General features: G+C 37.2%; 1 protein-coding gene across 1 annotated transcript in view; it reads left to right on the top strand.

The window, feature by feature from the left end:
• Positions 1–3078: 3078 nt before the first annotated feature.
• The window catches only part of TAF15 (TAF15 RNA polymerase II, TATA box binding protein (TBP)-associated factor, 68kDa), a gene marked incomplete at its 5' end in the record, with an annotated part of 17985 nt that continues 7118 nt past the window's right edge, over positions 3079–13945 (top strand). Inside the window, 6 exons of the mRNA XM_009705279.1 lie at positions 3079–3115; positions 4264–4312; positions 4520–4610; positions 4688–4805; positions 7552–7835; positions 8654–8768. Coding sequence (XP_009703581.1) covers positions 3079–3115; positions 4264–4312; positions 4520–4610; positions 4688–4805; positions 7552–7835; positions 8654–8768 — 694 coding nt within the window. The remainder of the gene's footprint in view (positions 3116–4263; positions 4313–4519; positions 4611–4687; positions 4806–7551; positions 7836–8653; positions 8769–13945) is intronic.

Raw genomic sequence — 13945 nt, 5'->3', positions numbered from 1 at the left:
CTTCATACCCCCCTGCTGTGGGCTTAAAAATGCACTGGCTATAATTCATTTCCAGTGAAGGATTTTAGTTGAGTACGGAGACAGTACGTCTACTGTCCCAGATGACTTGACACAGCCCAGCTTCTCCAGGGGCTTCTCCCGACCTGTTGTGTTGCTGTTTCTTCATCCCATTTGAGGCAAAAATGTTTTGGTCCCACCAACGCTGATGCCCCTGTGAAGCTGTGGGTAGGTAGCATACTCCAGAATGGGAGAAGGAATTCCAAGGCTATAAGTGCTTTGTGGAGTGAGCAGTGCTTTGTTAGGGTTGAGCCATTTTAGTGTTGTCTCAGGTTACATACATGAATGATAGAGAATAAAAATAAAACAAAGCAAGGTATGTTAAAGGAGTCCTTTAATGCAAGGAACAGTTCTTTACCATGAGAAGAAAACATGTCCAAAGGTACTGTAAAATGAGGTCAGACTATGAATTTTTCTACTAAATGAGTAAAGTTTGGCAGTAAATTAGAACAGCTTTCTTCCCAGACCTCAAGTACTTACCAGTCAAGCACCTGAGTCTCTCTCTTTTTACTCTGCGGTGATGTTCAAACATGGGATTCTTTTTCTGTTGAGAATACTACAGAAGCAACACTGCTTCTTTATATAGATTACTTTGTGTGAAAACTTCAGTTTTCAAACGTACACAGCAGATTCTTCTGTCTTAAGATGAATGAATACACTTCCTGAGCAGTGCAAGGTGACTAGTCTGCTATGCCTCACTTCACCCACAGGAAATTTTTCCATGAGCTTTTTAAACATTCAGGAAAAAATGTCTGCGTATTCAGGAATTTCCAGAATAAACTATCTGTTGTTTCTGAAAATACTTAGACTCTTGTCCCCATTGAGCCCCCCAAAATAAATCGATTAGAAGTCTGTAGACTGAGAAGTCCAACAAAGGATGTAGAAAAATGTATAAATAAAGGAAATTCCTCTGATTCTGTGTATTCATATTTTACAGGCTTCTTATCTGATTGCTTTCAAACTTCTTCCAAAATTTTGTGGTTTGGCAGAAGTTCGTAGGGGAGAAGCTAAGAAAATTAACTGTAGTCTTTCAATTTATAGCTATTTACATCCTTACTCAAGAATTCTTTCTGATAAAACCATGAATGTCCTTTGCTTTAATTAGCAGCATTAATGGCATATAAAGTGTAGAGTTAAACTGTAGTTTTAAAATGTGGTTACCTATTTAATAGTAATCTTTGTGATCATTTAAATTAATGTAAAAATTTGACCTTCATCTCATTAAAAACAAATATGTTTGAGTTGCACTTCTACATTGTTTTTTTTTAATTGTTTTTCATTATGAAAGGGCAATGAAATATTTGTGTAGCAGTGCAAAAGGAGAATGTTTCACATCTGAGTGAAATTGCTTTATAGGACGTGTGAAATGAAATATTATTTCATCTCATCTTAGCTTTTGGTAAATGTTTCTCTTACAGAATATGGAATTTGATGCTTTCTGTTGCTTTGAGGAGATACTTCACCATTAAAAACTCTGCTTCATGTCTGAATAGCTTAGGTGATATCCTTGTCTTGGAAGTATATATGCATGTGTTCAAGTATGTGTGTAAGTTCTGGCAGGACTGGATTTATAACCAGATGAGGAAGGTATAATGAACAGACTTTCAGTAATTTCATGAGTGGTTTGACTGGAAAACAGTTATAGTCATTTATAGTTTATGACACTTACCTTGCTTTGTAGTTAATTCTCGGTTTCAGACTGAAATCAGGGATGAAAACAGAGAAGTTCCTGATAGTTTTTATTAGATCGCAGTACCACAATATTTGTACAAAGTCTTGAAGTGATTTGAAAGGAGCAGAAAAATTGCAGGGCTGTTATCCAGAGTGACAGTACTGGTGAGGCTGGGAGAGAAAGGAAGAAAACGTTTGGATTTTGACAAGAAGGTGGAAATTTCAAGCAAAAATGTCAAGAGGATTTGAGACTCCAGCATAGAAAGCAAGTTCGCCAGAGTCCTTGTAGTTAAGAAGTTGGTAGGGCGTAGAGGAGCTTGGGGCGCGTGGGTATTTCTGAAGAGGTGAATCCTGCTCATGAGAATCTGAATTCTGAAGGGTCTGAGGTTGAGAGAGCAATGCACGTGTGTTCTGTGTGTCTACATCTGTTACGTGCAGCTGGCTTGGGAAACCAAATCAGTCGGAATGTGTGATTTCCCCTGTATAATAAGAGCTTTTAAAACCTAAAATTTTGCAGAAGACAAGGAAATCCATCATTGTGTGATTAACAAGATAAAATAATGTGATTAGCTAAATTAGTAAACACAAAGCACCCTATTTAAGAACTGAATTCCAGCTAGCAGGTAGTAGGGTTTTTTGTAACGTTGATAGCTTTTACAAATTAGATGCTGTACTTTCAATACAAGTCAAACCAATGATTATTTTTTTTTAATTTGGTAACTGATATTTACATTAATTGGAAATAATATTCATAATACCTGCCTGGACAACTTGTGTTGGGTAAATGAATTAATTCTTGCAGGTTTTGAGAGGCAGTAATGTTTCTCCTTTTGCAATATGAGAGAAGGGAAATGTCGTGGTTCCTCCATCCCTGATTTTACATCTCCAAATTTTGCCTGTGTCTGTGCCCTTTTGCTAGACAGAGCTTTCTTATGGCATCTTAAAAAGGGGTGCAGTAGGACTGACCTGCTTAACTTTGCTTGATTAATTAAGCTGCTGCATTCTGTTCATTGATGATGGCACTGTGTTTGATAGCCATTAGAGGGGGTTGTGCAGTCCCGAATATTTGAAGAGACACCTTGAAAATGGAATTCAGATCCTTCAAAAAGGAAAGGTCAAAGTGGCTATCCCTGTGTTGTGTCCCCCGCACCCTGTGTTCCTGTCCTCCCAGTCTCAGCATTCTCTTCTTTGTTTATTAAAGAGGAAACAGTCTCATTCTGCAGGGAAAGTAGTTGCATTATCCAATGGACTTGAACCTTTCTTCCTCTCCCCAAATGTCTTCCTCTTATAGTAAGTAGAGGAATAAAATGTTAATAGGAAGTTCTCAATATGACTTATTTCTTTTTCTAGATTCTGGAAGTTACAGTCAGTCTGGGGGCCAGCAGAGGTATGTGTGGGGTTTTTTACTGTTAGCAATTAAATCTGTAAAATAAAAGGCCATTTAGTATTCCCAGCATGATGTTTGAATCTTTGGGCATGATAGAGTGTTGATATGTTTTTGGAATTACAGGTGCAGAAAGTTTGCTGCCCTGGGCCTTTATTAAGATGTCTTACAAAACAGGAAAAAAAATTGTATTTGTGAAGAGAAGACAATAAGCAGGTTTAAATTGGAATGAATTTTAATAATCTTTAAAAATCTTTTAATAGTAAGAACTTTTGAAATGTCATGAATATAGAGAAATATTGTTCATTTGACTGCCTTAAGCCGTCCACTAAGATTTTAGTCAAAGGTTATACAAGCGTAAAGATGATGGGTGATAGAGATGTAAAATTTTATTTTTCCATTTTATTTTCAGTTTGGGGGGAAATTTTTGTTAAAATCCTCTGATAACTGTTCGTAATTGTGAAATTTAAAAGCCAGTTCATAAAATATCTGAAAGTTTGGGGGGAGTGTATTTTAATCAGGGAAACAAAAGTGTTTTTGTGGAAGCATTGAAAATCACAGCTAATACTGACTGTGCTAATCAAAGTCATAAGGTTCTACGCATATAGCACTGCGTGAGTTTGAGTTTATACCTGAGTATGATACGAGTTTCAGCACATGGTTCTTCTGTCAGTTCATGAAGTCTTAAAGTGGCAGAATAACAAGTAAGTATAATCTAAAGCCAGTGTGGTTTTTGATGATGATGTTATTGTTGAATAGTCCAACAAATACCAAATGGACAGTAATTGATTAAAATAAAATTAACTTTGTAAGAATATACTGAAAAACTTAAAATGCTTTGTTCTCATATGATAACATTTTCTGTGACTCTGAAGAATCTGTCAAATTACAGTAAGTCCAGCTTTCATGTACTTATAAATTTACACTTGAAACAGAGCAGATTTTAAAATAAGCTCCTCTGGCTTCTGGCACTCAACTATGGTAACGATTAGTTTATTGATGCAGTTCTAACATGCCTACAGCTGCACTATTCAGATTAAGTGTCTTTTCATTCTACAATATTTGTTTAAAATAACACCGAAAATACCTTTACTTTCCAACTCACGTGGAGAGCACTGTAAGCATTTAGTAAATACATTTTTCTCTTGCAGCTATTCGTCCTATGGCAATCAGAGCGGTCAAAATTATGGACAAGCACAGGTAAGTTGAAAAAAATGTTGAGTATTTCAAAACAGGTGTTCCATGAGTAAAAATAATTTTTCCTGGGTGACCAGGACTGGGCCTTCTGAGCCAGGAAGGAGTCCATTCTCAGCTGTGCTTGGTGTTTGCAGTTGTGTCTAGTGAAGGAAAACGGTAATTACCTGCTGTGGAAGTTACACTTACTTGAGTACGTTCTTGAAATTACAGGGATATTCTAGTTATGGGCAGAGTGGAGACAATTCCTCCTATGGACAGAACTATGGAAGCTATCATGGGAGCTATGGACAAAATCAAACAGGTTTGGCTAGCTTGTTACATTCATTGGCAGTAATTAAAAAGTGAGTATTTACTAAAAACTTTCTTCCTCAATTCCAGGTTATGGACAAGATTCCCAGGGATACGATGATGAATCCAGTTATGAAAATCAGAATCAGAGTTCATACAGCCAGCAGTCTTATGGCAGTCAGGGGCAGCAGAAAGGGTCGTCTAGAGGGTAAGGAAGCAGAGATTAACAGCACTGTTTAGTAGTTGTACATTCTTAACTAGAGCTATAACAAATTTCCTGCTATCATTGCTAAAAAAAGGACGAATGTCTGAAAATTCATATTCTTAAGACATTTTTAATGCCTGAAAGAACAGGAGGTAAGGGAAGAATATTTCTTTATGTGAGAAGGATGGATGCAGTTGTTTTGAAGTCAACCTATATGGGGAGATACACTTTAGAAAGTCTTTGGATAGTGACTACAGTGAAGAATGGACTTGGCAGAGAGTATTTTGATTAGGAAAAAGATGTATCGAGTACCTCTCCAATCACATTCTTTTGTATAAAATTAAAGTACTCTTTTATTAACTTCAAATAAACTGTTAGCAAGGAAATTCTTAGCTGTTCTTAGTATTTGCAGAGTTCTTATCTGACTTAGAATGCATTTTCTTGGTGAAAGAAGAGGAAAGGATTCAGAGATGTCATTTAAGAAATAGCTTTTCTTTTTCCAACTAAGTAGGATTCTCAAAACATCATGTTTTTATATCCTCATCAATAACTTAAATGTGCATATGCATACCACACTGATTCGGTACTTTACGTTACTGCAAATGTATTTTACTTGTTAAGTGATGTTGTACGCATATCAGTTTCAGGAGGATTAATGATACAACTTTGAAAGTATGATGGAAAATACAACCCAACTTCCCGTAACGACTTACAAGGCCACTTGGTGCCAGAATACCTTCATTATCTAATTTACAAGCTTCGTGCATACACCCCAAGGTTACTGCTCACATTAGATCTTTATTGAGGATCATGTGACCTCTTTAAAATACACTGTCATGTACTAAACATCATTCTTGCGTCCAAGGTCCAAATATTTTTGTATTTTTTTGCAACCTGATAAAACAGTCTGGACTTCAGCAACCCTATACTTGGTTGCTGTTCCTGTAGTTATTATTACAAAACATCCTAATGCAAACAAGCAAGGTCTTAATCTGTCAGCAGTAGATGCCATTGCTCAGAGTGTCTTTTTCGCATCCCTAGCGAAGGCAGGTAAAGTTTTGCTTTGCTTTGTTTTCTGAACATTTATCAGAGCTGTACAAATGTACAGGACTAGGCAATAATGTAGTTTTTAACTCTGTAGACATCCACTGGGAAAAATATGCAGTAGAGCGTAGATTTTCCCAATGAGTTGTTTTTGATCAAGAAAATTAAAAAAGACATGGGAGGGAAATTTTTCAATGTACGGTTGTAACAAGTGAGGAGAAACTGAGAAATTAGATGATAGCAACTTTGAAGAGGATAGCCACAAAATTGGAGCTCTAACATCCTAAGGGAGTGAAGGAAGGAAAGCCAGCAAATAGTGGATGCTCTCAACAATGCTTACTTTGTTGTTGATGGTGCAAAGGCCACAGTGGAGCTGACTGTTTTTGAAGTGAAGATATTAACAAAAATCTTTGCAAGCTCGTTGCCACTGGGATTAGTTAATGTTAAAGCTAAGACCTAGGCTAGAACTGGGAGAGAGCAGATTAGATGGTATTTTCATGGATGGGATATTTTGAGATTCATTGGACCCAATGGACTTCATTTTAGAGTGCTTTGAAAAGCTGGTAGAAACTTTCTATAGGCTCTTAGGTTATTTTGTTTGTTTGTTTTTCTGAGACATTTTGGCTAGCGAGTAAGATTGCTGAAGACTGGAGAGTATCAAATGTAGTGCCTCATCTTTTGAAAAAGGGTGGAACCAGGTGGGAGGAACAGAAGAAAGGGTGGCAGAGGTCAGTGATTAATTTCAGTTACTGAAAAAATAATACAGTTAAGCCACAACTAAGTAGCCAGGGGGAAAACAAAGGTATGAGTAACAGCCAGTGTTTCCTGGATGCAGTTTCTTTCTCATAAATCTGTATAATGTCTTGCTATGAAAGGGTAACCCAACTGGAACTATTCTCTCAGATATCTAGATTTTCAAAATACTTTTGTTTCTACCTTGGATGCTGAAGTAGCCTAGGGAAGTACAGCGTAGGTGAGATTTCCTTGTGGTTTCTATAAAGTTGCTATTAGTTAGAGAAGAGTTGCGACTCCCTTTTAGAATGTATTGCCACATTGTGTTGGAGTATCCTAGGTGTGATATTAGTCAATGTTTCTGAGCAGAGTTGGTGAGATAGTATATGTAGGTGACATATACTGTGAGAAGAACTGCGAGTCTGTTAGAGGACATCACAAGAGTTAGAAAAGTTCTTGGCCAAATGGTAGAATGCCCAGAAAAACATAGGCTGCAATTCAGTGAAAGCAAAATTTTGGGATTTTTTTTTTTTTCTTCTAGGTAGCAAGTATGAGCTGCACAATATAACCTGAGCAGCAGACATCTTCCCTGCAGTTCTGTAGAGAAGGGTTTGGTGTTTAGCAGGTCGTGGGCTATCCATCAGCCATTGTCATGCTACTGGGGAGAGGGGAGAAAGCAAGCCTTGCACTGGGATCTGTTTGTAAAGGGAGTGATGCTCTTAAGTTACAGTTACAGTGGAAATGGAGGATGTCTTGAAAGCAGTGGTAACATACAGTTTTCTGCCTTGCTTTTGTTGGAAGCTAGATATATCCCAGCAGAGATGAAACAGAGTATTTTCATATCTGTATGCCAGTAATGACTGGAAGGTAACTCTGACTAGGAAATTTTAGCAATGTCATGAATTTTCAGCCATTATTTTGCTCTCTATTCTGTGAACATTTAGCCATTAATACAAATTCTGTTTATTTTAAGTGGAAGAGGCTCTTATGAACAAAAGTCAAACTATGGTCAGCACCAAAGCTCTTATGACCAGCAGTCAAGCTATGGACAAAACCAAGACTCTTATGACCAGCAGTCAAGCTCCTATGACCAGCAGTCAGGCTATGGCCACCAGGGCTCCTATGACCAGCAGTCGGGCTATGGCCACCAGAGCTCATATGACCAAAAGTCAGGCTATAACCAGCACCAAAGCTCATATGGCCATTCTCAGCAATCCTACCAGTCTCAGAAGGGAAGCTATAGCCACAACAACCAAGGTAAAATTCACAGGTTGAATTCAATATTGCCTAATAAAATTGAGCAGAAACGCTGTGAAATAGTTGGATTTCCTTCCACGGACAGTTGATTTGATGAATAGTTAAAGCTCTTTTTCCATGTTGATACTCTTGGGTTATGTTTTATTTGTTAAGACTTTCAAAACATTATGCAGAGATGAAAAACTGTTGGGGCCCCGAAATTGTTACATTTGCATTTGTTGGAAGCAGCCTTGCAGAGCCCGTGTCCCTGAGTTCTGCAAATTCTAGATGGAATTTTCTTCTTAAGCTATTTTGAACCTTCTTCCTGCGTGAGGTTGACATGTCTTGATCAGTCCTGAAGAGCTTTTGCACTTCATATTCCAGCTTTATGCTGTGTAGGTGAATTCTGAGATAGAAGGAAATGGGAAGTTTAAGATCAGTAACTTCACACCAGCGGCACAGCCCACTCTTTATCCTTGTTCTGTCTTCAGTGATGTCTTTTGCAAACCGGGTAGGCTATATGGAAATAGAACAAAAAGTATTTATTAGACAGTATGTGTTTAATGTTTGGAAAATAGAGTGTAATTAAAGTACAGTGTGTCTATGTTCTGAGATAACCTTGTGGCCCTGGAAGCCAAGGGAGATAACTGGAACAAAATCAAACTTTTCTCCATTACTTTGTGACATAGATAATGTAAGAGAGAGTGAGGAGTTGATGCTTTCCAGATTTAAATGGCAGGCTTTGGGCGGGGGAGAAACTGTAGGGTGGGAATTTTCACTGCAGTGCAGTTGACACTACAATTTACTCATGTTTTGTTTTGTTTTACTCATTCCTCCAGATGATCGTCGTGAAAAGAGTAGGTATGGAGAAGATAATAGAGGATATGGCGGGTCACAGGGAGGAGGTAGAGGGGGATATGACATGGATGGAAGAGGTCATATGTCTGGATATAGGTAAGTGATCTCATTCCAGTGCCTGCAGTTCCTTACCCTTGTTTCTTATTATTTAGCTGTTCTTAGTTTTTGTTTACTTATGTCTATTCCTAATGTGGTTCAAGTTTGGATTTCCAAAAATGGAAGGCTTCTAAAATTAAACCTTCCTGCACTGCACAGAAGTGCATTTTGCCTAGGAAAGCCTTTTAGGTTCAGATAGACTGAGACGAAGCATTTGATTGTTATGGCACGTAGCTGCATTTTATTTACATGAATGGCAATACAAAAACTGCCTGAGCCCATCCCTTGAAATAGGATGTTTTAAAACCTGTGAAAATTTGTTTTCAATGACAAGAAAACCAAGAGCCAGGGATTGAGAAAGTTTTATAAAACTCCTAGCTAAGGTAGCTAACATTTTAGCAGGAAAATATTTTGACTTTACATTGACAGGTCATTACAGTAAGGTTGGCTAATTATCTTTCTGCTTCCTGAATAATTTAGTAATAACATTACTTGTTCTTTATTGTTTTTTTCAGTTTTAAACTTATATTAAAATATAGTTTTTATTATTGGTTTAGCTGTCAGTCTAAACATTTGTTTTAGGTAGATTTAAAATACTAACAATACTGTTACCCCTTCTGCCATTGCCTTAGGCCCTGTTCCTGTCAAGAAAATTTATGCGCATATTTAATTTTGTGCTTGCAGATGATTTCATGCATAGATCTGAGAGACTGGGACCTTTGCTTTAAATCCTATTGAATTAGCCCAGATGACATTGTTATTTCTTAGTAAACTGTCACAACTGGCTACTTTTTATGTACCTCTGTGAAATGGCTGGGGGTGTGGAGTGCTCCTTGATGGGAAGTGAGAATGTTGAAGCTTCCAGTGAGCTTTGAAGTTTTCTGTCAGCACCACTTAACCCAGAACTGTGCAGCCTATTAAAGGGCATTACTAGAATTTTAGATGAAGAACTCTAATTATACAATGCTGTTTGTTAGAATTGATCTAATTTAAATAAAAGAATCCAACAGTTTGTTAAGACTTGATTACTTTCTAAAGTACTTAAAATTTGCCTGCTTCTAGGGTGGTCCCAAATTGTACTTCATGGCTTGCTGTTTTGATGATGTAGGTGGGGGCCCTGCCTCTCCTGATTAGGTGTGGTAGCGCAGTTACAAAAGCATATTAATAGTTTATTTTACAGCTTGCCAGGGTTTTATATAATATAAACTTAACTAGCAAAGTAATTTCTAAGTTCATTTTCAGTTAAAGCTGAACAATTTTTTTTAAAATTAGCTTTTCTGTGTGGATGAGGGTTTTCCATATTCCTGTGATAAAATCTGGGTTTTTGAGAAATTGTTTATAGCTGAGCCCTTTCCAATAAAAGGAATGAATGTGAGCTTCAAAAAACATACTTTTGGTAGATTTTATCACTTTGAAACAAACTTCTGTCTTTGTAAGGTAAATTAATGTCTGTGAAAATAAAGCCTCTTCCCATATTTTTCCAAAATGTAAGAAAAATTTTGTTCACACATCCATGTAGACAATAGTACTTCAGTGGACTTGAAAGCCAAAAGAAGGAAAAGAGTGAAGGTGAATGGAGAAGTGGGGGGAAAACACAGCAAAGTGGGAAGGCATTTATTAGGAAGTCTGTCTGCTTCTGTTAAGTGATACAGTCTTTAATGCCATTTGCACTGAAATTTTTCTGAAACTACAATGTCATATATGTTTGTTCAGTTTTTCTGCATAATTGCAATGGAGGATTCTGCTTCTAACATACGTATTTTACCGAGGTCATGCTTATTAGAAAAGTGCAAAAGATTAAATTAAATAACAAACTATATAATCAAGGGAAAAATAACTTCTAATAAGGTAAGAAATCCTATTTAGTCCTGTGACAATGTGGAGTTTCAGGGTAGTTTTTTGTTTTTATTTCCTTGGGTTTCTCTTTTCTGCCCCGCCCCTGCCCCCCAAAAGCAGCTTGTGTAGGAATGTCAAGTCTATCTCCCGTAACTAGTTACCATCTTCAGTTTTTTACTTTGATCACATCTTAATTCTTAACATTAAATTGTGGAAGTTCCATAGCTATCAGGAGATAATCTGTCTAAAGATCTTGTCTGTGTAGGTATTTGTACTGCTGTAAAAATGTAGGCTTTGGCTTTTGTAGTGGTTAGAAAATAATGTGTAAATGAGTTCTCTCAACACAAAAAAAATTGTTCCTTGACATTACCAAAAAAAAAATTATTAGCTAACTTGAGATAATAGTGAATGAATCTCTTCTGTGTTTAGCTAGTAATCAAAATTTTGTCTTGACTGGCATTTAAATGCTGGGGGAACTTGTGGCAGCTTGTTGTTCATCGGTAGGTGCTTTACCTAGGCATTGGTGTTCTTACAGCTGTATTGCCTAATCTGCTCCGTAGTGCTTGGGCCATCAGTGCGTCCTCCACACAAGCGTCATCGTTGACTTGCTGCTGTCCTGTACTTGTGATACAGTGACTTTGGCTGCGACATCAGCTCTCCAGCAAGATTCTTGCGAGTTGCATTGGCCTGTATAAACTTACCCTGCATGTAAGACCTCTCGGAGCAGTCTGCAAGTGCAAAAAATTGTTCTGAAATACCTAGGGCAAAATCAAGTTAGCATTTTTAAATTTTGAGAGCTTTCATTTCTTTGAATAACCTTTGTAAAAGTACTTCAAAACATAGATGGTAATGGTAAAGTATTAATTGTTATTCTGAAAACTAGAATGACTTGAATACGTACTGTAATGAATGCTTTCAGCACTCATTTTTCTTCTGTGCCTGTGCAAAGTCAGGCAGCACTGAGAAGAAGATATCTTTTGAGAAATTACTGTTCAGATTCCCTAGCTGATACTATTACGATAGAGAACAATTATTTTCTTATGCGTCAGATGTTCACTTTTTAATCTTAGTAACTTAGGGTTTCAAAATTATTCTTCAGATGTTTTTTAAATGGTCTTGAATTACATCTTTTGAGGTTTTAGTAGAATTTTTCCACCCTTGTATTTTGAAGCTTTAAAAATTGATGATCTCACTAATTTGTATTCTGGCTAAGCAAAATCTTTTCTTTTTTTAAAACCCATAGTAGAAGAGTCTCATCTTTGAACTCTTTTGGTAAGAAAGCAGGTATGCCAGGTCTTGAGAATGCAGAGTTTTATTCTTAAGCTATTCTTCCAGATTTCCTTGTAGAATTGGTCACTTTTTGTTAGAGTCCTCAGCCAAAAAAATAGGAATTAATTGCTTCTTGTGGTTATAGGACCGAATTGTTTTGGTTAAGCACATAAGTGGGAAGTAGAGTGGCAATACAAAGCAGGTTTGTTTTCTTTCATCTTGGGAAAGCCATTCAGGTGGTCGGGTAGCCATACCTGTGACACTGCCCTTCTTTTAGAGTCTGGGGATTAAATAGGAGAAGCTTTGCCTTTGAATCTGCTCATGCAGTCTGTGTTGGTGGAGCTACATAGGTGCAGTTTAGTAAAGGATTTACCATTGCTTTAGGATTTGTCATAGAAATCCTAACTTTGCTCAGCATAGATTTCCCCCCCCCCTTTTGTGCAGGTTTGATGTTGATGTACTATAAAGTTACCTGTGCAGCTTAATTGCTATATGAGCTATTATGAGTGGGAATTAGTTTATTGTGATATAAAGAAACTACAGCTTAGTGCAAATGTTTTTTACAACAGTGCAGATTGTGCTCAGAATTAATATTTTGACTTGTAATATATATGCTTGAGCTTAGCCTTATATAGAATTTGGAAAAACATGAACAGAGGCAATAAATATAGACAGAAAAAAAAAGCCATCTGTCAGTGACTTTATTGGTGCACTCAGCATTCCTTTCTTGTTTGTAAAAATACATTCTTATGTGTTGTTCCCACACGCTTGGTGAGACAGATACATGTTGGAGGCTGAAATTTGGTTCCTGAATTCTTAGTGCTACTTCTGCCAATATCTAATCACTTTTTAAAAATACATTTCTTGTATCTGTAGTGTTGAGCTCTATGTATAACTGTGCCTTTAATTTAAAGAGTTACTCCCAGCTGAAGTAAGCAATATTCAGATGAACTCCATTTACAGTCAAGTAGGTGATGTTTAAATATATGACTGAGTATAGGAGAAAAGAACATCTGATGGCGTTTCTTTCATAACAGTAAGTTTTTTGTCACTGTGAATGGTGCCTCGTACACATTCTGGCTGCTTGCAGTTCAGTCTCTTCTTGTGTTAATTATCTTTGTTGGTGGCATTGCTGAACTTTAGCTACCTGTTCGTGATCCTAACATAGGATGTTAAAAGTCCAGACTCCATCTGGTCACCTATCTATTTGGTCTGTGCGCAAGACTGGTAAAGCAATAGACTGTGAAATGCTGCAACTATATTTTCCACATGTTCTGTGACAATAGTGTGAGAACTAATTCAGTTGCTGAGATTGAGACTTGAATGTTGAGTCTCGGTGAGGGGTAAATCTGAGACTGTGGCATCAGCTGCTTGCACCCAGTTTCTGTGTTTGACTTGACTTGCTGCAGCATATCCACATGCCTCCTGGGGATCTTAGGTAGCTTTGCCCAGCAATCTCATGAAGGTAACACACTGCAGCTTTGTAAATGATATATGACTTAAAAACGGAGGAAAGCATTAATCTATCAGCAAAGGTATCTGTCACTGAGTTGATGCAGATTTTTGTTGGGTTGGTCCTGTGAGACTAAGCAGAAGATAACATGCTGAAGCATGCTTGGGCAAAAACATATTTCTACAGACATTAATTAAAAAACTAATTAAAAATTGTGGATTACATTTGTTTGTGCGAGATGCAGAATTGCTGTACCACAAAGTTAGAAATCAGGCATTTGCCTATGACTTCCTTTACATTTTATATACCCAACTCTATCACTTCTCAGAATCATGGTGCGCACATTTTTATCCTGACATCTTAGCAAAATCCTCACTTTCTGTAAAATCCTGGCTCTGTTGATCATTAACTTGTTTTCTGTATGTTTTTAGATTGTTGGGTTTTTCTAATTTATGTCTCTGCTGCTGTATACTTTCAAATCAGAAAACATACATGTTCTGGATAATGCTGTCCTGATTAATTGGGACCATAATCTAGGGTTGGAAAACGGTTGATAACATTTCCATGGTTGGTGTATTCAGTCTTGTTATCTCTGAGTTAAAATCCTAGAATAGCAGGC

This window comes from Cariama cristata, unplaced genomic scaffold (assembly GCF_000690535.1).
Source record: "Cariama cristata isolate BGI_N322 unplaced genomic scaffold, ASM69053v1 scaffold22348, whole genome shotgun sequence".
In the NCBI taxonomy this organism is placed as follows: domain Eukaryota; kingdom Metazoa; phylum Chordata; class Aves; order Cariamiformes; family Cariamidae; genus Cariama; species Cariama cristata.
The sequence above is the reverse complement of the archived record's forward strand: the minus strand, read 5'-3'. Positions and strand labels throughout refer to the sequence as shown.